This window comes from Monodon monoceros, unplaced genomic scaffold, assembly GCF_005190385.1.
Source record: "Monodon monoceros isolate NGI ecotype Baffin Bay Population unplaced genomic scaffold, NGI_Narwhal_1 Super_Scaffold_2, whole genome shotgun sequence".
Classification (NCBI taxonomy): Eukaryota; Metazoa; Chordata; class Mammalia; order Artiodactyla; family Monodontidae; genus Monodon; species Monodon monoceros.
Window position 1 is genome coordinate 89337928 of NW_021703776.1, and position 23594 is coordinate 89361521.

The window sequence follows — 23594 nt, forward strand, 5'->3', positions numbered from 1 at the left end:
AAGAAGGAACCGTAAATACACGAAGCCGCTGGAGGTCAGTTTGAATGATTCTAATTGTAGATGGGTGTTTGGATTTCTTTACTGCTTTCTCCACATTTCACGCTGTGCTTAGAAACAATGCACAGTGTTCTTCATATTTATTAGGCTTAGTAAAGAATTCTACTTCAGAGAGGGAATATATAGAAATTTAAAGTTTTGTAATATTAATTTTGATTTGGTTAGTCACACTTCTGAGAATCCTAGATATTCCGGAGGTAACATCTTTAGGGCAATGCATTCACAAGCCAGAGTGCAGCAAGTGGCAGAAAAGTCGCGAAGCCTTTTGTTTCTCACAACTGGCCATTTAAAAAATTTGAACACCTCACTGTGATCTCAAATTCCTCAAACTCATTTCAACCTCTTCCCCAAAATAATTGTTTCCCTTTCCTGAAAACCCATCAATAACAAAGCCACTTTCCAGATAATTAGCTGGAAAATCTTGATGCTCTACTTCCTTTTATGTATCCTCTTCATCCACGTGCCCATCTATCCATTCATCCATGATCCACCATTAGTCCATCTGTCCGCCCATCCATTGATCAATCCATCCATCCATTGAGCTATCCCTCTATCTGATTTTTAAATTTTTAAAAAAATTTTATTGAAGCATAGTTGATTTACAATGTTGTGTTAATTTCTGCTGTACAGCAAAGTGATTCAGTTTATATATATATTCTTTTTCATATTCTTTTCCATTATGGTTTATCACAGGATATTGACTATAGTTCCCTTTGCTATACTGTAGGACCTTGTTGAGGGAAGGATTAGGAGTTTGGGATTAGTAAATGCAAACTATTGATATTATATATAGGATGTATAAACAAGGTCCTCTACCCGATTTATGCTAAGTGAATAGACTCCTGACTTATATATATATTCTCTATGTGTCTAATTAATCTTCCATTATATTACTCCTTTGTTTAAAAAATATTTTTCAAAACTAAAAAAACTTTAAATAGCAAAAAACAAGTTTTCACTATATAAATCCAAAATCCTCAGCCGGGTTTTAAGACACTGCTCCCTAGGTTCATTCTAACCTCTAATCACATTTCTAGTAACTTAATAGGCATCCTCTACTCACCATACTGTACTCAAAATGAATCATTTTCATCACAACATCCCATCTTCTACACATACTGCTTATTAAACAATTATTTGTTCACTGCTCTTTGCCGTATATTAGACATCATAGGTTCAGAGGTGCGGCCCCCGGCATTATGGACACTGTATCTTTGCAGTAAAGGCACACGTGGAGCACTTATGCTGCAATTCACATGATACAGGTGTGTGCCATGGACGATAGGGGCATAGTGTACAGGGCGATTAATTTTGAGCAATAGTTCAGAAAGGTGCTACAGTAAAGGGTGAACAGCAATGTGACAAGAGAGGAGGAAGAGGACATGACTCCAGTTTTCTCTCCTCTGCACAACTGAGTTGTACACATCTTCCATTTCAGCCACTTCCCTGACACCATTTCCTTATCACTCCCAAGTCACCGCTTGCCTCTGAGCTTCCACAGCACTTGCGGTCTGATCCACTCAATTTACAACTCACGTATATTTAACGTTGCTCAGATTCTTTCCCCCATTTGCCCCTTTTGTGTCATTAACAAACACGATATCCTTATCACTTAGGCGTCCATGAACTGTTTTCTATTTAGTGAAAGAGGAAGCAAACTCAGATCATCTCTGAAGTCCCTGTCTTTAATAATTCATACAGAGGCTGAAACAGCAACAGGCTGTATCCTAACTGGACTGTCCCCTCCTCAAAAGCAGAGATCACCTACAATTTTCTCAATGCCCTAGAGAAAAAGCTGATGATAATTTAACAAAGGCATTTTATATAAAGACTGTTGTGATAAAATATATCAGACATTAACTAGCATGTGGTGGCTCAGGTGGCCAAAATCATGGAGTTAATTACATTAGCTTTGCTCTGTTCCTTGGTCCCCAACCACACCCCCAATCCTAGTTAGGCTACAGCGAGCCCAGAGGTAGAGAGGGGGTAAGATTCAGGGCAAACTGAACCTCACTCCTGAGAAACTCCTCCAGTGGCAGTGTCAGGCTCACCATCATTACGACATGAAGATAATCATTTAGCAACTCAAAAGAGCAGAATGTTGAAAATAGATTATTTCTCTGCTTACAGCACGTTTCTTTTCCCTGTTCTCTACAATGTTAATACAGACTTTTAACACAAGAATTATTATTAAGAATTTTGAAGAAAGGAAGGAAAGGAGGGATAATATTTTCTTTAAATTACAAGCTCCCATAAGAGAAGCTTTACTATAATTAATACGATCTGGAAAAATGCCCATTAACTTTAGTAATAAGAACATCATTTTGGATCAATCCTAATTCCACGGCTCCCCTCCTTATATGGGGTGACTAAAGAGTTTTAAATCTTTTAGCTGTTTAGCGTGATACTTCAGGGAATCTGGTCTCAAAATGTAAAATGTGCACTTCCCTTCATGGACACAGGAAATATTTTATCATCCAGTCTCACGTGAAAATAACAGAAAATCACAGCCCACAGAAGAGTATTGATAAGAAGCCTCAGAGAGTGGGAAGAAAACTAGATGAGGAGACAAAGACCTGGATTCTAGAACGATTTCTATCCTTTAAAGAGCTGTGTACTTTAGATATGTCATTACATTTAACTTTTCTAAGGCTATTTCTTTATCCTCAAATGAGGCTGATAACTAATGATTCTATAGGACTTGGGCAAAGACCAAATGAAACCTGTGAAACGTAATATAGTTTTGCTAGCCTTGGTGGTATCTGTTGTTCATGATTATCATGAATAATAAATCATTAATCTCTCTTTCCTCTGAAGAGAGGGAAAAAAGCAGTCGGGTCTAAATTACAATAGAAAGAAAGAAACATAAGTTTATGAAGGGCTTCCTAACTATAGGAGTTGAGAAACCTGAAACATATTAACTAAGAGTTTATAGAATGACCTTTCTTGAAAATCTGTAAGGAAACTATTAGCAGTTAGGTTTTTGAGTGCCTCTAGTAAAGCCTTATGTGGAAGTAGAGGGATAGATCCTAGAACCTCTAGGCTTTGCCTAGCCCAGTCATGTGTGAGGCTGTCCCTTGCTGGAGAAACTGGCTGTCTTCCAATGCTAGGGGTCCTACGTGGTGCTACTTCACTTGGTGTTGGGAAATGTGTTTTCAAGAAGGCATCAAAGCCTCCAGGTGAAACTCATGAAAACTGACTTACCTGGTTGCCTCCACTCTTGGGGTTCACAAACACAAGCAAAGGTTTCATGAGAGGAGAAGAGATAGGTTTTATCACAAAAGGACGACCTTTGTTTTCCTAATGAAGAAAGAAAGCAGAACTATTGAGACATACATCTGTGACTTCAAAGGCAGCCCCAAAACAATGAAAGTGAGAAATTACTAGCACCACCGCTACCCCCTTACCCCCCCAAAAAAAACCCCGCCCCCCCCCCAAAAAAAACTCTGCATCTTGTTTCACAGGGCTAACTCAAAGTAAGAAAGTATCTCAAGCTATAACTTGCTCCCAAGAATTAAGCCACGCTTTTGTTTTTATTCTGTATACTCAAAGCGTTCTAGAAACGTTCTAGCTCTTATCTTCATCTTTATAATCTTTGGGATAATACTTCCACAGCCAAGTGCAAATGCTCTGATTCTGAAGTGGCAGGAGGTTTCATATATATATATATTTTTTTAAGGAATATATATATTTATTTATATACTTATTTATATATATTTGTGTGTGTGTGTGCATATATATATATATATATATATATATATATTTTTTTTTAAGGAATAGGCAGAATCCCAGTGTGGTTAGAATGAGGTGAAGGAAAGAGTGGCAGGAGATAGATCGGAAAAATGCGCTTGGCCAGGTCAAGTCAGACAGAGGTGGCTATGGAAAGGAGGATGGATTTCACTGGACCATCACCCTCAAACACTTACTTCAGTTCCTCTTTTACTGGCTTTTCTTTTAAAGCTTGTTCTCTTCTTCTTCCGGTTGGAAGCCTTCAGCGAGTTCTGTAGGGAAAGAAGGGACCACCTGAGCTCGCAGGCAGACGGCCCACGAGCTTTCCCATGCAGAACCATCTAGAAGGTGACGGCAGCACATGCTGTTCGACGTTCATGCTTCTCATGCTTTGACACTTCCAAGCCACTGCTCATGGGTAAGCCACACACAGAACCCAGTCGCGTGCTTCAGAGTGAGCGACTGACTCCCCACCACACGGAGAGGCAGGGACTTAGAACCCTGGAGGCTCTCATGGACTCACATAACAACACATGTTATACCTGCCAACCCTCCCAGTAAAAATGGAAGAATCCCAAATTCTCTGAGGGGCTCCAGTCTCCCGCCCAACCAGGTCCGTCTCCCGCCCAACCAAGTTCAAGTTCATCTCCTGGTATGGAGATCACCTATGTGGAAATGTAAAAAAGGAGGCCATTTTTCACGTTTTCCTTTTTTGTGTTTTTTTTTCTCTTTTTACTTTTTATAGGGAATGACCTGTTCATAAAATGACTCAACCCCACTGGAACTTTATGATCCAACTCCCCTATCAGCATTAATGGCTTGGTTTCAGAATGCAAAGACTCGAGTTACTTATAATAATAGAGTGGGAGCCACTGCTCTTCCTTTCTCTGGCTAAAGACCCATTAGTTTAAAAAGTCCTCCCTCCCCTGGTAACACTGATTTTTTTTTTTCTTCTCATAGAATTGCATCCAACTTGCTGAAACACAGTGACCCCAAATTTACATTCCCAGTCTTTCTCTTTCTAGGGATTTTATGGACCCCAACTTTGTGATTATTACAGCTATTTATTCTTAATATTTGATACAGATGCTTTGAGAAGAACCTCTCTCAGGGGACAGTCACAGCTCACTGGCTGAAGACAAGGCAAAGCCAGATTTAATTAGTGAAAAGCCAATAGTTAATTAGATTGCCATCTTCATAAAGGCAAGCTATTACTACCATGTCATAGAGTTTTACAGAGTGTTGAAAGCCTGAAATACAAAATTCTTAAAGTCTTATATAAGCATATACATCTGCATTGTTTGAGCAATTAGATGTTTTCAAACAGCTTGAAGAAACTTAGGTATTCATTCTTCAACATTTTAGAGTACTTTTTCTTAGCATTCAAAATAAACCTTAGTCTAGAGTACATATAGTAAAACATCCAAGTTACAAGGCTGAAACTATTTAGTTTTTATTTTACTTTCGTTTGAACCATGAAAAAAATAAGTTGATTTGTGGCCTGTGCTCACCAAGGATGAAGGAAACTTTCTTGGACAACCATTTGTCCCAAGGTTTTCTTCCCCCCATCAGATTAAAAGAGTCTTCAGGTTCTCTGAATCTCCCCAGAAATCGGAAGTTCATGGGTGTTCGAGATTCCAGGTGATTTGTCATCACTCACTCTAGACTATACTTCTCCTGCAAACAGATCTCCAAATTTCCAAATTCCTCTTTAAATGGGTGTACTGCCGTGCCCCTCTTTGGGAAACTTTTGCATTCTTCGAGTATTTGCTATATTTTGACAACTTTCAGTTTTATTAAAAGGGAAGAAAAAATTACTCGGAACCTTTAAACTTTTAATCAGCCAAATATTCCAAGAAGAATGCTGAAAACTATTAGACCGACAGAAGCTGTATCTACTTGATGGCACTCAGTGATGCTCTGAGTACTGGTACTTGGGCCCCAACAAACATTCTTATTTGTTTGGGGTGAAGCCCAGGCAAAGATACTTTTTAAAAGCTCCCCAGAATAGAACAGAATAGAATAATAAAATAAAATAAAAGCTCCCCAGGGAATTCGAATGTGTAGCCGGGGTTGAGAACCCCTGTTTGAAGTACAAAGGGCAGAGTGAGTAGCCACATGTACTGCGGTAAAGCCAATCACTGCGGTAAGGAACGTGAGGTGTGGGATCTGCCAGGCTCGGTGTGAATTCTGAACCACCCTGTCACTTAGATCTGTGACCTTGGCCAAGTCAGTCAAACTTCTGAAATAACAGTTTCTTAATTTTAAAATGAAGTTGATAATACCTACCTCACAGGACAGTTGTGGAGTTTAAACAAGAAAAAGGATGTGAAGCAGTTAACTTGGTATCCATCCCATGAGAAGCACTTCCATAAATGTCAGTTGCCTCGTTCATAGCTCTATATCCCCAACACCCAGCACAAATGCCCGGCACACAGTAGGAACTCAAATCGTTGTGGAAATAATAAACCAATATTTTTAGAGTTCACAACATTGAGTCTTTCCTGATTTTGAAAAGGATCCTTAGGAAGTGAGTGATTTTTTCCTAACTTCTTTGCTGTTTTCGTTCATTTAGTGCCAAGAGCAAAGCAGGACCCCAAGTGCTTGCAGGAGCACACTGTCGGCCTTGCTTCTTGACAGGACTCAATAATTAAACTCCAAGAGATAGGTCGAATGCATCAAGCTGAGGTTGTTTCCTAAACTTGCCTGATCACAGAAATCATAGTTCTTCAGGTGATTCTGATGATCAAGTATGTTTGAGAAACAGAGGTTAGAAAAACACATCAAAATAAGGCTTGATGTCCGAAAACAGGGCAGGCGGGGAGCTCAACTCTAACAGGGAACAAACACACAAAACGGCCTTTGTTTTAAACACAGATACAAGTGCTTCTGAGCCTCACCGAGCCACACACATCTGAGGCCATCATCCCACAGAACAAGGAGGGAGCAAAAATAAAGCACAGTGGTTGACTTACAGTACCTGGACGCTTCTATGTGAGCTCTGAGTAAGCTTACAGCCCTACGGATGGTCAAACAGCAAAAGATAAGCAGTATGGAACTTCACAGCACACATCCAAATTCCCCAGGCTTCCTTCTGTTCCCGTGTAAATATGTATCTCTGTCTCAATATATCACTTCTTTTAGAAGGCAGCGTAATTCAACGAGGAACAGATGGACGTGAAGGCAGATTTGGGCTGTGTTTTGGCCAAGACAAGTCTTCTAGCCTTGCTTATCCACACTAACACTTACCCTGCCTGGTCAGTATTGTGAGAGCTAAACGAAACATGCTTTCCAAGAATGTAAAAATTATGCCAAGATGTTATTGTCTAGAATTGTTGGTGATACAGTCAAGAAACCTTTAATACTTGTCCTGTGTCCTAAAACAAAGCAGCCCTTTTAACAAGGGTGGCTAACTCAGTGATACAAAGGGTTCACTTTGCAAGTTCAACACTTTCCAAACAGTGAAATACTGTGCTCTCATTTGGATTTTTACATTCTTCTGATTCCAACAGCATTCACCCCCTGTACATTCTGTGCCCACTCTTTTGTTAAAGTCCTAAGAAAAGATAAAGGCCTTTTGTTTTCTTGTACCAGGTATTGGGCAGAATTACCTTGCCACAAAAATGATCCTATCAACACAATCTTTATCATAGTTATGACTCCTTCCTGGGCTGTTACAAAATCTTATGGGTGAATCACTCAGCTGTGAATGAAGCCTAACGTACTACTCTTATTACCCTTCAGGGATTTCCTCAGGTGATGGGATCACAAAGGATCTAAATAATAACAGATCTAAAGAGAAGATATCTCACTTCATCATTCCAGATGAAGCCCTCCTCCATCATACACTGGACAAAACTCTGATGGATAATAAGAGAGCAATCCATGGACTTTGTCTATTAAAGAACGTTCTCACTCTGCCCTGCTTCAGCTGTACCATTGCAGCAAAGGTTGTTGTGAGGACAGGTAAGCAGAAGGATCAAGAAAACTCATTCCAAAGTTAAGGACAGGGTCTCCGCAGCTTCTCAGGCGTATTTGGCCAAATCACAGCAAGTATCGCTTGACCTTTAGAACTAATCAAAGAAAGTCACTTGGGCATTGAGGGAGATTGTTGGCCACTGCTATTACATATCATGGGGTCCCCAGCACTTTAAGATCATCCAGTCATAAGGAATAAGGACTAGCATGAAGAAAGGCAACACAAGGCTAGGCAGGAGTTGATAGCAACATTTTTATAAGTAGACCATTAGAAAGAATATGAATATCCATTGGTAAGGAGTTGGCTTAAATAAACTGTAAAATGTCCATCGTGTGGGATATATACAGTAGCTTTCAAAAGAGTCAAATCTGTATGTATTAATATAGACTTTTCCCTATGATTTTTTTTTAACTGGGAAAGCCAAATTTTAAAGCATTAAGTGGAGAACGATGTTAGTTATTAAAAGCGCAGTGTCCCCCCACCCCCCAAACTTGACCCACGAAAAGTTCATGTCACACAGGTCTTGCTCCACCAGCTCCAAGGGCTTACACTCGCAGCTGAACATCTTTAACTCGTTCATCCAGTCAAAATACCATCGCTAACATTTTCAGTCCGAGCACTGACATCTGTAACTTTAAATATACCTTTACTTTATATCAACAGATTCAGGCTTGGTTGTTGAAATCTGGTCTTCTTGTCGTTTTAATTCCTTCCAGTCATCTACCGTCCATCATCTTTTAACTTCTAGGTCTCTCTAAGTAATCTGGTGACGAAACCCAGCAAATCATCCAGGCAGCCCTCATTTCCCTTACCATCAAACTTTCATGCAGCTCCCAACTCCACAGCTGGTCACGGAGTAATTATCCACTCAGAACCAGCCATCTTTCAACAGAGAAGGAAAATATATGGTTTAATTCCACCTCTTTACAACCCACTTCTCCTGACCATTATACACTCCAGCAGATTTCCTTTACTCTTCTTCTCTCATCTGTTTAGACACAAACATCACAAATAAAGCTGACTTTGATGACCCATCTTCACTGCTGTCCTCAGTTATGTCCTACCAACTTGCATTGTTCTTCCTCATCCCTCTTCCCAGGGATGCCGCCCACATCCTTCAAAACCAAGCACAGATGACAGATTTTCCACTGAGCCTAGGCTGCTCTCCACGACTGAAGCTGCTCAATTCTGCTTCATGTCTTCACTGTGTTTCTACTTAGGTGTGTTTCATCTTAGGTGGCATTTACCTCTCTCTGCCTCAGATGTGTACGCATCTCACTGACCAGGGCTATTTCAACCAACCTGTCTGGCCCCTTCCTCTCACCACCATATATGTATCTCTCCCACGGGATGAACACTGATCAAAAAGACAAACCTTCCCAGACATCTGAAAGCTACTCTTTCATTAAAGATTTACATGTGGCTGAATTCCTCTCCAGAATCCACAAATACCCTGACCAATGATTTAGATGGCTGTGTCTATTTTCCCCACTGGGGAGGACACTCTTTGTGGACATCAAATGAACATCTAATTCATCTTTGGACCTCTCACTGCATGTAACAGCAACTTTGAATGTGGTTAATTAAACATTTACTTGATTCAATTAAGCCTCTTCTCCTTTATCGTTTTTAAGCAGTGTCATAGAAAAATAAAGAAATATATAAAGGAAAGATATATAAATTCTAAAAGTTGAAAAACATTTTATCTGTTCTTTATCTACTTTCCAAATTCTATTTTTTTGGATCATTTCCCAATACCTCCAACAAATTCTCTAATCTTACTGCTTCCACACCATCACTAACAGGTTGCCACCCATACTCCACGCTCTACAAACTATAGTTTTTATGGTCATCAATGCTCTGGTCCCAAACACAAGGACTTTTCTCAATCCTTGTGATTTTTTTCGTGTCTACAGAATTTAACATTGATGACTGCCCTATTTTTCTTTTCATTTTTAATAATGAAACTTTAATGCAACCATAGTTCTCTCTCTATCTCGCAGGATTCTCTTCCTCCTCTCACTTTCTGGGTATGGATGTTCTCCCAGTCTTCTTCCGTTCTTTTATTCAGTAAATGATCAGGTCTTGACTCTCTCCCATGGGCTAGGCATTGTGTTAGTGAATACACAATCCCACTACAGTGTGAAATACAACAGTTACAGTAGTATTTCAAGGTGCGCTTGGAAACAGAGTAGGTGCCAGGCTATGGCCCCTATCCTTGTCTACTTCTACCCTCTCCGTTGGAAATCTCATCCTCTTTACATCCTCTTTCACAGTAATACAGATGGTTCAGGGATCAGTAACTTCTATCTTGACCCCCGTATGACTACCCACTGCTGCTATCTGCTGTTGTGTGGCTTCACCTGATACCCTGCACCCCTAAAAGTCAACAAGAAGGAAAATAACAAGAGCTAACATTTGAGTGGTTACAATGAGCAGGGTGCTGTCCTGTGTGTTTTATTTTTTCTTTTTTAGCTCATTAGTCCTCACGAAAGCCCTATGAGTTAGGTACTAGTATTATTTAACCTTTGCAGCTGAGAAACTGAAACAGAAGAGATTAAGTTGAGATTAACCAAGTTAGTAAGTGGCAGAGCAAGGTTATGAACCCAGGCAGCCTGGCTTGCAAGCCAGAGCTCTTCAGAACTACTCTATTGCAACCCTGCCCCCAAGCTCATCATACACTACCCTTTACACAGAACTTAGTTAATTGATTAAATTACTTAATGGCGTTGGAGCCCGGAGGAGGAGGGACCACCAAAATTTTAAAACTGATTCAGCAAGGCTGGCTACAGTAACACGGTAAGGCAGCATGGCATATCATTAAAAGCTTGGTTTCCAGAATCACAATTCTTGGGTTCAAATGCCATCTCAAACTATTCAATAATTATATAGTCCCAGCTAATTTATGTGACTTTTCTATTCCTTACTTTCCTTAGCTGCAAAATGGGACTAACAGGATACCTGCCCCATAGAGCACTGTGATGATGAGATACTGAAGGTAAAGTACTTAAAATATTTCCTAACACCTGTAAAGCGTTCAATAAATGTTAGCTTTCATTCTTATTATTACGATGTACTGAATCATAGAAGATAATAAAAAGGTCCGTGATGAAAAAAATTTTGGACTTTAGCATCCAGACTGTGAACTACTCTCCAAAAAACACCCCCACCAACCAGCCACTTAATAAAAGTTGCTAAGATACCAAGTTATTACTCTGAAAATTTAAGGGCAAACAAGTAAGCATTTTTTATGTATTTGCTGGTCATAAGGGAAAGGTCTCTTTATAGAAAAATTGTAGCTAAAAAATGAAGAGTAAAAACTGGAAAAATCACCCTTTAGCAACCCCTAATGAAATAACAGATTTAGGTAACAATTCTTAATGGATAAAATTATAGATGAAAGACTGATGGACAACTTTGTAATAGATGGATTAGGATGACAGCTCCTGAGTTCACAGATGAATCTTAACGTCACTAACAGTGAACAACCTGATATTGTGTTCCTTTAAAAGCTACACTATAGAAAAAGATACCATTACCCATATTGTCCTTTTGCCAAGAAGTTAAGCCTGAATCTAATGTCTTTATATTTACATATTTCTACAAGAAATATGGGCCATACGGAAAATCATTTTAAAACACATAAGCATACAATCAGCCAAAATTAAAATATGAGATATTCTACAGGTTAAGTGACCCAATTTATTCAATAAATAAATGGCAGGAAAAATAAGAGAGGAGATTGCTATAGATTAAAAGAGATTTAAGAGATCAGTCAACAAAAAGGCAGTAGTAGACTCTGGATCCTAATTTGAAAAAAATAACTGTAAAAAAAAGATATATTTGAAACAACCAGAAAATATTTTAAGGATGCCACCTCAAATTATTTAATTTTGATGGGTGAGACAATTGTATGTAGTTGTCTTTCTAAAGTGTTATCTTTTCAGGAAACAAAATGAAGCATTTACAGATTAAGTGGTATGCTAAAATCTGCTTTAAAATACTCTAGCAAAAGAAAAAAAGGAAGACTTCCACTTTGGGGAAGACAGAGTAAATGGGGTGGGACCAGGAGAAAAATGGATGTGGCTCTGAAAAGGTAACATAGGGATACCTGCGGTGATGGAATTGGTCTGTGTCTTGACTAATCAATGTCAAGATCCTTGCTGTGATGTTATACTATGATCCTGCAAGATGTTACCATGAGGGGAAAGTTTGTAAGGGGTACATGGGATCCTTCAGTGTTATTTCTTACAACTGCATGTGAATCTCAAAACAAATTTAACTACAAAAAAGAAAATATGGTGTGGCAGGGGTTAGGTGAAACAATAATAGCAGAAAAGTTCAGGGTTATACGCTTTTATGCTCAAGTGTCTTATTTAGTTATTTTAATGTTTACTAGTATCGGCATTGCAGATCAGTTCCTTTTCAGAAAAGATGAATATAGAAAAAGATGTTTAATGATATAACATACCAATAACTAAGGGTTATTATTTAGACATAGGATGAGAAAAGCATTGATTGAAATGAAGACCAAGAAGGACCTGACCTCAAACAGGAATATATCAGGTATATGAGGTCTTGGTTCCAGAATTCTGACAGTGAGTTAAAATCTGTATATTTAAATGTAATGTTGAACAAGACACATAGTAAAGAAGTGCTTTTATAGGAAGAGATGAGTATGATGTTTTGTCAGTAGTGTTCCTTATAGGAAAGAAATAAGTGACTAGTTAGAAAGAAGTGATGACTAATGTGTTACTGAATACTGCAACAGCAATTCAGGATGTGAAATGGTAATTGCAGAGTTTGTGTTTCAAGTCAAATTTCTGTATTATCTGTGGTGTTTCAGGTATAGAATCTGTTTTATGTCTTTATGAACATTAAAAATATCTGTGACACCAGAAAAAAGAGTTCATGGTTATGGAATTCATTATGACCTTCTCTTTCTCTTCACTTGCTTGAAAATGTCCACAACCAAAAGAATTTTTAAAGTTTAGAAAAGTAAACTTAGAATTTCTCTGCAGAGTGGTAGTCTTCTGATTTTTCTGTTCTATCTTCAGGGGCCCAAAATCCCATACCACTAGGTCATCCTACACACTCATGCTAGTTGTTTTCTTCTAAAATACAGTTTTCCTCTATCACTCCTTTGCTTAAAAGGATAAAGTTTACATGAATCAAAAATCTCCCCCAGTCAGGCCTGAGCAACCTTATGCTCATGCCCTACACACCTCCTACACAAACCTTCCACAGCAGTCAACCTAGTCTCACGGTCCCATGAAGATAATTTTGGACAAAGTATCCTTGCTTGTGCCATTCTCCTGTTGGTCATTTCCTTCTCCACTGACCTCGATCCCACCCATCTGTAAGGAGGCAGAATGAAATCCACCTGCTTCATGAAGCTCTCCCTGATCTTTCCTTAAAATAACCGTATGGTTCTTCAGAGCAAGGATTGTCTATTATATCACAATGCCTAGTAGCCTTCTTGATACCATCAAGGTTTTTGATGAAAAACGTGTTGATTTAACTGAATATTTACTATACAGCACATGGAGAGATTACTGAATTTTAGGGGAAAAACACACACAAAGAAGTAAAAATGTTAAAGAGGTTTTAAAATAACACCAAATTGGAAATCAGTACACCTGAATCTCAGACATAGTACTGTAATTGACTTGCTATGTCACCTTGGACAACTTACTTAGCATCTCGTGACATTCAGCTCTAAAACGTAAAAATAACTAGATGTTTCATTTTTTAATGTGTAGATACTGTACTCGCCTCTGGAAAACAGTTCCCAAGGGCTTCCATGGATTGTAACTTGAAAAGATGATTCCTACATGTTACTCACCAGAGGCAAAACTTTTATATAAAACACATGAAGCAAAAGAGTGTCCCTGATCCACCAGTTTTTAAATAAAACTGAGTCAATGAGAATACACTACATGATAATTTTGGAGACCATCTGAAGTAGGACTGCCATATCTTTTAAAGATACTACATTCAAGAACACTGCCTAAGGTACCCGCACCCCGGGGGAGGTATAATCTTCTCCCTGTAACATTAAAAGTCTGCCATCCCATAACTTGGAGATGACTATCTAAGATGTACAGTACAAAGGTAGAAACGTTTCTATCACAGATTAGGACCTTGTTGAAAAACAACCAAGGTCTCCCAGAATATAGCAGCAGAGACTCTCCAGGACAGAAAGTACAATGAGGATGGAATACAGAATGAGATTAGATGTTAAGAGGATAAATTCTACTTTGCCTTAAGAAAAGAGTGTTGCTCTCTAAGCAGGCCTTGTGTACTGGGGAAGGTCATGACCCACAGTCTGCATTCGGGTTGGAAGTGGTGGTAATAGCAACCAAACAATGGCACAGAGCGCCCTCACAGCCACTCCCTGGGGTTGCCCAGGCTGGAAGAGAAGAGAGTTGTGTGAGAATCAGCTGTACCCGCTACGGGTCCTTAATGAACTCAGGAGAGCACCCATCAAAGAGAACGTTAGCACCTGAGTGGGGAGGAAACACTCCTGCTGTGGAACTTTGATTTCTTTAGGAGGTGGAGGCTGGTTCCATGAGAGAGCCCAACGCAGAACTGTGATGGGCTAATGGGATGAACTGGGAAGCAGAGGACCTTGGGGATGAGTGAGCAGAGATTGTAAGAACCCAGAGATTCGTCAGGGGGAGAAGAGCAAGAAGCAGCAGTTACTTTTTCTCTGTGCTGGCCCAGCAGCACCAGGGTTCCGGCAGTTACCTGAGGTTTCTTCACCTTAATGATCCACGTGGGCGGAACAATAACAGCAGCGTGAGCCCCCAGGGAGCAGGGTTCCTCAATCTGGTGCAGCATGAAGCAGGTCACCTTATTGTGAAACTAAAGGGAAAAATAGGCCAGTAAACAATTCTGTGCAAAGGACGATGCTGCCACAAGAAGGAATAAGTGCATGTATACACACACACACACACACACATACACACACACACACTCTCTCTCTGAGGTCACACGCTCTCATCACTGCCCAACCAGCCCCAAGAACTTAGAGACCAGATTTCAAATTCATTCCACTTTACAAACTGATAACGATTGATAACAAGAAATCCATCTTACAGGACAAGCCGGCTAAAATTTGATAAGCTTTTAATAGGATATTTACATAAAGACGTTAGAGACTTGGAGGGGTCTACGAAGGCTAACTTTGCACATAATTTTGTTTCACTTGGCTTGCGCTGGTGACAGACTTGGTTGATCTGGGACGATGTCCAGAAGGAAACGAAGGCAAGCAGAAAGGCAATGCCGACCATCTGCCTCTCCTTTTTCTATCCATAGATGTAAATCCTTCCCAGGTCGTCCTTCCAGTGTAGGGGACCCAGGAAAGATGTCTCTTCTAGAGAGCTGTTAATCTGAGAGGGAACAAAAAGACTGCTTCTGCTAGGTTTGTCTAGGACCACTGAGAAAATAATGGTCACGTCATACTTGGCAAGTCTAAAGTGCTTTTTGTTTTCGAAAGGACGTAAAAGCAGATATAATGATCATAATGATACCGCAGTTCTAGGGCCTTAAGTTTATACCCCAATGGACTGAGTAACCTTAGGCCAATCACATGTGTTTTTTTTTTTAGATGTTGAGGGTAGGAGTTTATTTTTATTAATTTATTTCTTTTCGCTGTGTTGGGTCTTCGTTTCTGTGCGAGGGCTTTCTCTAGTTGTGGCAAGCGGGGGCCACTCTTCATCGCGGTGCGCAGGCCTCTCACTGTCGCGGCCTCTCTTGTTGCGGAGCACAGGCTCCAGACGCGCAGGCTCAGTAGTTGTGGCTCACGGGCCCAGTTGCTCCGCGGCATGTGGGATCCTCCCAGACCAGGGCTCGAACCCGTGTCCCCTGCATTAGCAGGCGGATTCTCAACCACTGCGCCACCAGGGAAGCCCAGGCCAATCACATTTTCAATCATCTTTTTTGGTGACTGTAAAGTGATAATGAGTGGTAACATTTGTTTTCTAATAAACATAAAATCCCCATTAACATTAGCTTCTACTTGGATTACACTTACTATGACCACATAATTTATCATCTTAACTGAAACAATTTTAAGAATGAAAGGGAGCGCTGGTAATAATTATGCTGGAACAGCAGACATAAATTAGGGCTGTTTCAGGAAAACTGGCAAATATAGCCACCCCAATTATGTCACATCAAGGAAATTGTCTTTATCGCTGAATATCTTCAAGATCTGACATTATCCATGGCAAATTACTAAATTAATTAAGCGTGAAATACTAATTAATAAGATAATAAATAATTCCCCCTACCACCAGTTACTTGTGATCTGCAAACAATTTGCTATACCAGAGAAATGTCATTTGAATTCCTTTTTTAGAAAGTGATTTTCTTTTAGCAATTCAAATAAACCCCCAAATGAATGGCCGTTGCATTTCTAAAATGGTAGGGATCTCAGAGACTGCCTACTCCAACTCTCTCAATTTATACCCGAGTAATCTCTAATCTAGAGAGACTAAGAGGTATGTCCAAAACTGCAGGACTTCTAAGTGGTAGAGTCAGGACCTGAATCCATGCAACCCAGCTCCCAAACCCAGTTTTATTTTCTGCTGCAGGAAGCGCCCATAGAAGGCACTTAATTGTTTGACATCAGATATCCTAGGAGGAATTACCTGTAGTGTTAAAATACACCACCACTGTAATCTGTCTTAAAATGTTCTGTGTTTTCAGTCCTTGAAAAATCACGTTGTAAACCTGGGAAACTCAAAGATATCAATACTTGGAACTGACCAAAACTCTGCCACAGGGGTCAAGCGAAAGTTGTTTTTTAGTGATTCAACTGGACTACAGATTAATAAAAAGAGAGCACATGTGTTCACTGTCAAGTGGGACTGAGTTCCCAAATTAAATAACCCTGGATCAACCACCTAACCACAACCTGGCAGCTACGGGGGCACGAGCGGGCACATCCTATCTGAGGCCGGCTTGATGCCATTTGGCAAGTAACACCTCACCAGATCAGGGAAACCAGCAGCACAGAGTTGGGGACCCCTGGGCCCTAAATCTGCTTCTTCCTGTCCAGGTGGAGATATTGCTTTGATGGCATAGTCTCATTCAAGGACTAGGATGGCCTTATGTTTGTGAACATGTTCTTGAACAGAAGCACAAAGATTATTCGTGTAACAATTAACTGAAAGGAGATGTAAATGCCAAGAATAAAAAATGTGCCAGGAGGGTGACACACAGCAAGCACTGAGCTTTCCAGACCAAGGCGTCCCTACCTAGTGACAGCAGATCCTCCTGACAGGTGCGGGCCTAGGGAAATCCATCTTACAGGACAAGCCGGCCCGACAGGTGCGGGCCTAGGGAAATTATGCCAGAGAGATTATTAGGTTGAACCTGATGGAACTGCCAAAATTCAAAAGTTTTTGACCCACAAAAATGTCAGTTTCATGTGTTTCAACTAAATGCATCTTCTGCTCCTGCCCTATGGCTCTGTTTGGCAGGTAAAGCTGTTGTGTGTAGAGTCCTGATGTTTTCCTTCAAACCCTTACCCTCGCTAAAACAGCACAGCCCTTTCTTTTCAGGTTGGCTGTGCAGTGAGGGGACAAGGTATCGCAATTATAGTCATTCAAAAAAACAAAAACAACAACAACAACAAAAAAACAGGTGAATTGAGAGATTAGAGCAGGGGTCCAGACTTTTTCTATAAAATGACTGGATAGTAACTATTTTAGTCTTACAGGGTCATACTGTTTCTGCCCCAACTACTCAACTCCGCTGCTGTAGCATGAAAGTAGCCAGAGATAATACATAAAGGATGGGCATGGCTGTGTTCCAATAAAACTTTATTTATAAAAACAGGCAGCAGTCAGATTTGGTCTACAGGCCATAGTTTGCCAACTTATGAGTTAGAGTATACATTGTCTAGTTAAAGAAAAAAACAGGTCCACAGGCAAACAAAAAAATAAACCATCTAGTTGGGACAGAGCTGTTAAAAAATGAACAAAAGATAGATAAGAGAGGAAAAGGATCCTGATCAGTATATATGTTCAAATGTAAGAAAGACTTACATTTCAATGAGCATACAGCCAACTATAACAACATCAAAACCTAAAGAAGGATACAAGACCACTCTTATCCTAACATAGCCCCATTATTAAAAAAAAAGTTGCCCACATCCAAAACAGAAGAACCAAGATGCCTGAATTTCTGTGTCAGAGGGATTATCTAAGGTTGCAATCTCCCACTATAGGAGTCATCGACAATCTAATGTAGTGGGGAAAATGTGGCGTAAGAGTGAAAAGCCCTCGATTCTAAACCCAGGGACAGAACCAGGAGAGGATTTTCCAATCTGTGATCCCAGGCTTCAATGTATAAAGGGGTTAATTTATAGTTTCTTCCAGCTCATTTATGCTATAGTTCTATAGTTTTGATCTGTCTTTCTTCCTCCACAGATCCTATGAGAGAAATAATACATAAATTAGGATAACGTTCCACTTACAGACAGGAACTCCAGCAATGACATAAGTCGATTTTGATAAAACACGAGCCCACTTTATTTTATCCCCAAACTTACCGCCTGCTTGCACCAGGAACAGCTGATAGCCACAATCTCTTTACTGTGGAAGGAGAATTTTTGCTGGAAGCCCTGGGATGTCAGAATAAGAAACAGAGAATTAAAACCACTTCAAACACAGTATGCATCTGCCCTCCTGAAGTCCAACGAAGTAAGGCCAGGCTTAAGGTAACTGGGATGGCAAATGCCACACTCGGCACTGCGGCATCTCCAACTTCTACCACACACAAGAGTTTCCTATCCCCGAATCCTCTGGAATGTGAGAGAGGAGGCACCAGCATTTCCTTAACACTACTCAAAGTCAGACACAAAAACGTTTTTCTTTTTCTCCCAAGTAAATGAGGTTCTGATACATTTTTATAGTAAGTAAAAGAAAGAGCCGCTTTTGGTTCGCATGACTCTTTATAACGGTCATCCATCTCAGAGGTTCTATACAACCTGAACATGGAGAACCCACAAAGAGAAATGAAGCATGAGAGAGGCAGGTGACCTAGAAGTGAGAGTCTGGGAGATGTCCCAGGGTAGAGGAGGAAATGCAAACTCTTTCATCATCCACGGGGGATGTTGGACTCAAAACAAGCAGCTTTCAATGTCCACTTTTCGCCAGCAAGCAGCAATGAGATGAATGGAATAGCAAACACAATCTTCTTAATGAACAAACAGAATTACTTTTCCATCCAGAAAGGAAGAGATGCTTTTTGGCTGCTTCTGTCCCTGCCAGAGAGAAGTACACAGTAACGCTCAAGGAATTTTTTTTAGCTTTCCCAAAGCTCATCCATTTCTATCTGCCTGTGAAATCTAAGCCAAACAAAATAATGCAGATCAATGACAAAAAAAAATCTGAAAACAAGGCTTTTGTAAAGTAATCCAAAGAAAACAGAAAGATGTGACGGGCAGGAAAGTTTTTAAGGCATTGGCTGACTAAGTCTTGCTTAACGTATACATATAACTTTAAGTTAAAAAAACCCAAAAACTCAATTTACACATTATTAAAAGAAGTCCCAACAGCATTTTTGCAGTCCCCGTAATTCCCACCTATCTACAGCATTTTATATACTAAAGAGCATTTCCTCCTTTTGGGTCCTCTCGCCTCTCTTGGGTTTCCTAAAACACGTTCCAGGTCTCCTTGTCCCTCTGCAATCTCCTGCATGTGGACATAAGACCGGGACCAGTGTCAATCCTCTGTGCTCTGCAATTCCTCCTTGAATCCTTCTCTTTTCTCCCCAGCCTCAACTCTCACTTCTAGAAACAGGACCTCTTCCTTAACACCGGACTCTCCTGGATTCTGAAAAGTTTCTCCATCAATATCCCTTTCTCAACAGCTTAAGTAATAATGGAATCACTCAGGGAAGAGGAGTTCACAGAACAAGCATGAGTCTGCTCTCCTTACAAAGCCCTGCTTGGAACGTTGGTCCTTGGCTGGCATTCGGGAACTTGAACTTCAGGAGGGGTTCCAAGGTTCCCAGAACAGATAAGGGTGACTGACTGTGCCTGAACTGTTTGTACAAACAGCCTGATGTATGCTGAACACCTGCTTTCCTTCTGGGAGTCTGGAGGTTGGGTATGTGCTAAGCAGGTTATGTGCTTGTGTCACCAGCCCCCAATAGAACCTACTCACCGAGCTTCTGATGGAACTAGGAGACAATATTTCACACGTGTTGTCACAACTCATGTTGGAAGAACTGAGCACACCCTCTGTAACCGTTAGAAGACTTTTGGAGCTTCCACTTGGTTTCCCCCAGACTCTACCCCACGGGCCTTTCCTTTGTTGACTTTGCTTCGTAGCCTTTTGTTATAATAAATCACAGCTGTGAGTAATATACAGCGTCCTATGAGTCCTCCTAGTGAATACTGAAACTGGGGCGGTCTTAAGGACACCAAACATACTCATCTCCCCACAAACAATGAGTCTTGCTATACCTCCTCTGTCAAGGAGAATATCATTCCCCCAGGAAAGGATGCACTTTTGTAAAACACACACGGACTGAATTATTAGGACAGGTTGGCGTCCACAGGTTTACTGCTGTGGCAGCCAGCCACCACCTGCACAGCCCCTGGCATCAGTTATCACTGCCTGACAGAAATAGCTTCCGGGGAGGACACCAAGTCCACTGGACCACAGGGTTAGGTAGAGAGGTCCCTTCAAAGATGAGGCACAAACTATTCAATGTGAAACGAAACGGCACTAAATAGGCAGGAATGATTTCACATCAGAGTCACTTGAAAAGTTCTTCCTCTTTGCTCAAGCCACTCTTGATGGGCTGAGCAAAAAAAGAGATGAATAAAGCTTCTCTTCAGAGCTATAGCTATAGAGCTCTTCCCGCTGTGTACAGAAGCAAGCCAGCAGGCAAGAGCAAGCACGCTGAAGCTGTGCAGGGCCCTGTGCAGGGCCTGAGCAGGGACTCCTGCAGACAACCTCGGCTGTGTGGTGGGATTCTCCCACCCTGGACCCCACGTCCAGCAGGCATCAAGGCCCGTTGACTGGTCATGTCACATGTGGATGTCTGCTCCATCTGCTAACTTGTCTCTCCATTGATAGTCTGTTTCTCCCTGTGTTCTTCATTCTATCCTGGGCCATGACACCAGGGAAAATGCTGTTGTTGTTGTTGTTTTTAGTATCAGCCTCAATCTTAAATACTCAAATGACTACTTCTTACCCCGAGATTACAGAACAAACTATTCATACTGACATTCAGCGCCGTCCATAATCTTCTCAGCCAATTTTTCTACATCAATCTCCCACTCTCAGCCATTATAAATTCCTGTCTATAGTGAGATGGGATTAATTATATTCTACAACATGCTTTATTCTTTTATGTTTCCATTTTTGCCCATTTTACCATTTTTTGCTGTTTTTTTAAATTCCCAACCCACCATTTAGAGTGCCTACCACTATTTCATATACAGCATCTGAATTTTACTTCCACTACAAAATCTAAAAAGAAAATGTTCCAAGATCACCTCAGTTCACTGTAACCTCTCCTCCTAACCCTACAGGCCTCACCACCTGTATCTCCCCTTGGCATCAATGAGCAGCTGCTCTAAGTCGCTGGTCATTTTATGTGCACATGTGTTCTCTCGCCAATGGAATTACAAGCTCTTTGAGAGAAGTCCTTATAATATTTCTTAATAGATCTCTACAGCTTAGCATAGTTCTTTGAACATCACAGACATGGCATGAATATTTTCTGATTAACTGAACAAGAACGTCAGTGCTACCACACTGTAACCCAACTACAAACTTCATGCTATCCAGACTTTAAAAACCTAACCCAAACCACCTGAAAATGTGCCCCCTCACTCTGCTCTCGTCCAACCGCTCTAAACACAGCCAACATGCTAGGCAAACCACTTAATCCTTTCCTCTTTCTCCCTTCACCTGGGGATGGTAATAAAAATACAAACCTCTCCAACGCCTCTGAGTAGTTATAAGCATCAAATAAGGCAATGCATTTGAAAAGTTCTTTATAACACAGTACACATAAGTGAAGGAGTCCATTTATTGCTGGAACCTCTTCCAACCCCTTGCTGACAAAGTCCTCTAGTGTGCCACGTGTGATTAGTTAGCAATGCCCTATTCAGTGGTACAGAGTGAGAGCATTAGCCCATCCCTCTATCGATTATCGGCCTTCTGACTTCAAGGAGAAATAGATACAGTTCAGCGTAGCCCTGACAGCCAGGCTGAAACTAGAAACAAACAACAAGGCCAGCCACAACTGGGGCACTGGGCGCTGTGCTTATGCAGAACTGTGATGGGTCCCTTGGAAATGAGCCTGGTCTAACCAGCTCTATGCTTTGTTTTGGATTCTCTAGTCTGGCAGAGTCACAGTGGCCATGGCTTCACGGTTACTGTCTAACATAAAGACATAAATAGAACCACACTGGAGCCTTCAGGCACCAAGTTCCTACAGACCACCTGCAATGGGGAGGTTTTGGCTGGGATCTCAGCACAGCGAAAAGAGCCAGATTCCTAATTACCCATTTTTAAATTCTGGCCCAAATCTGATATTATGGTACTGACAGACGCCCTAACTGAATTTCAGCTGACTCTGGTTTTTAAGGGCTGTTTTGGCTCTGTTGCCTCGTTCTCTTGTGCAATCTAGGGCATATACCAAATACCACTCAGTTTTACAGCCTTGGCTGAAACCAGGAAAAAGCGCTTTACTTGAAACAAACTCTTTTATCGCTTACGTATTTAACTGAGGTTTGAGTGAGGGAATTTCCTGACTGTAGCCTGACTCCCTGTTTGACTTGATCCAATCCAAGAGTTGATACTGCTCTTGCCTCCAAAACTTTAACCATCACCAACAAAATAAACCTCTCCATATCCACTTGCATATTCAAAGCTCACAAAGTATTACGAAAGGCAAACCCAAGGGAATTATAAGACTAAATTAATATCTATCTTAACACAGAGAACTTCATTTTTGCTCAAATACTCCCTTTCATTTTTGAAAAATGTATATACTTTTACACATTGTATATTTAATATCTAAAATGTTCATCCCACATTTAATTAGAGGCAAAGTTCATTATTTCTAGAAAAATTTAAAATAAAACTATTATAGCACTTTTGTAAACTTATCCAGTGGGATAAAAATACCACAGCAATTTGATACTCACAATGTAAAAGGAAATTTTTCCAATCGGAGCCCATCTCAAACTGGTTGTGCCGTTCCCATGCAACTGCTTTTAACCAGCGGAAGCTGACAACCAGTGATGACGTTTCAGGGTTTGACCAGCTGAAGGTGCTGAGTAGCTAAGACCTTTGAGTGACCTAGGCGCGGAGCCACATCAATCAACCTAATTGAAAACTTTTTTCTAACCAATAGAAAACATTTGTTTGACCTCTGAGTGACCCACATGCAAACTCACACTGACCTAATTGAAAACTTTTTTCTGACTAATAATAATTGGCACCTGTTTTAACCCATGCTCTACAGACTTATGGACTAATTCTGTCCTATCCAGAGCTCAAACTTCAATCTTTAATTAGCAAAGTCACCATGAACCGATCTCTTTCCTGGTACCTGCTAATTGTTGACTTTTTCCCATCAACAAACTATTCAGCCCAGTTTTCCACAGATAGGTGTACCCTTGCCCGGCAGTGCGAATCACTGGATATCAGGCTAATTTTATAATATGCCTTTTCGTTGGCTTTACCACAGTGTAAAAATGGTACCATTAATACTGTAGTTTATGTAAGATTAGGGTTCATTTACTCATAGAAAATCGAATTAACCTGAACTTCCTAAAACTTCCTAT

The 23594-nt window shown here is 40.6% G+C and overlaps 1 protein-coding gene across 1 annotated transcript in view; it reads right to left on the reverse strand.

The window, feature by feature from the left end:
• Positions 1–23594, reverse strand: part of DGKI (diacylglycerol kinase iota) — a 445841-nt gene that overhangs the window by 208376 nt on the left and 213871 nt on the right. The window contains exons 7-11 of the mRNA XM_029234512.1: positions 18330–18401; positions 14516–14632; positions 3984–4058; positions 3559–3561; positions 3262–3357 (exon numbers count right to left, since the gene is read on the reverse strand). Coding sequence (XP_029090345.1) covers positions 3262–3357; positions 3559–3561; positions 3984–4058; positions 14516–14632; positions 18330–18401 — 363 coding nt within the window. The remainder of the gene's footprint in view (positions 1–3261; positions 3358–3558; positions 3562–3983; positions 4059–14515; positions 14633–18329; positions 18402–23594) is intronic.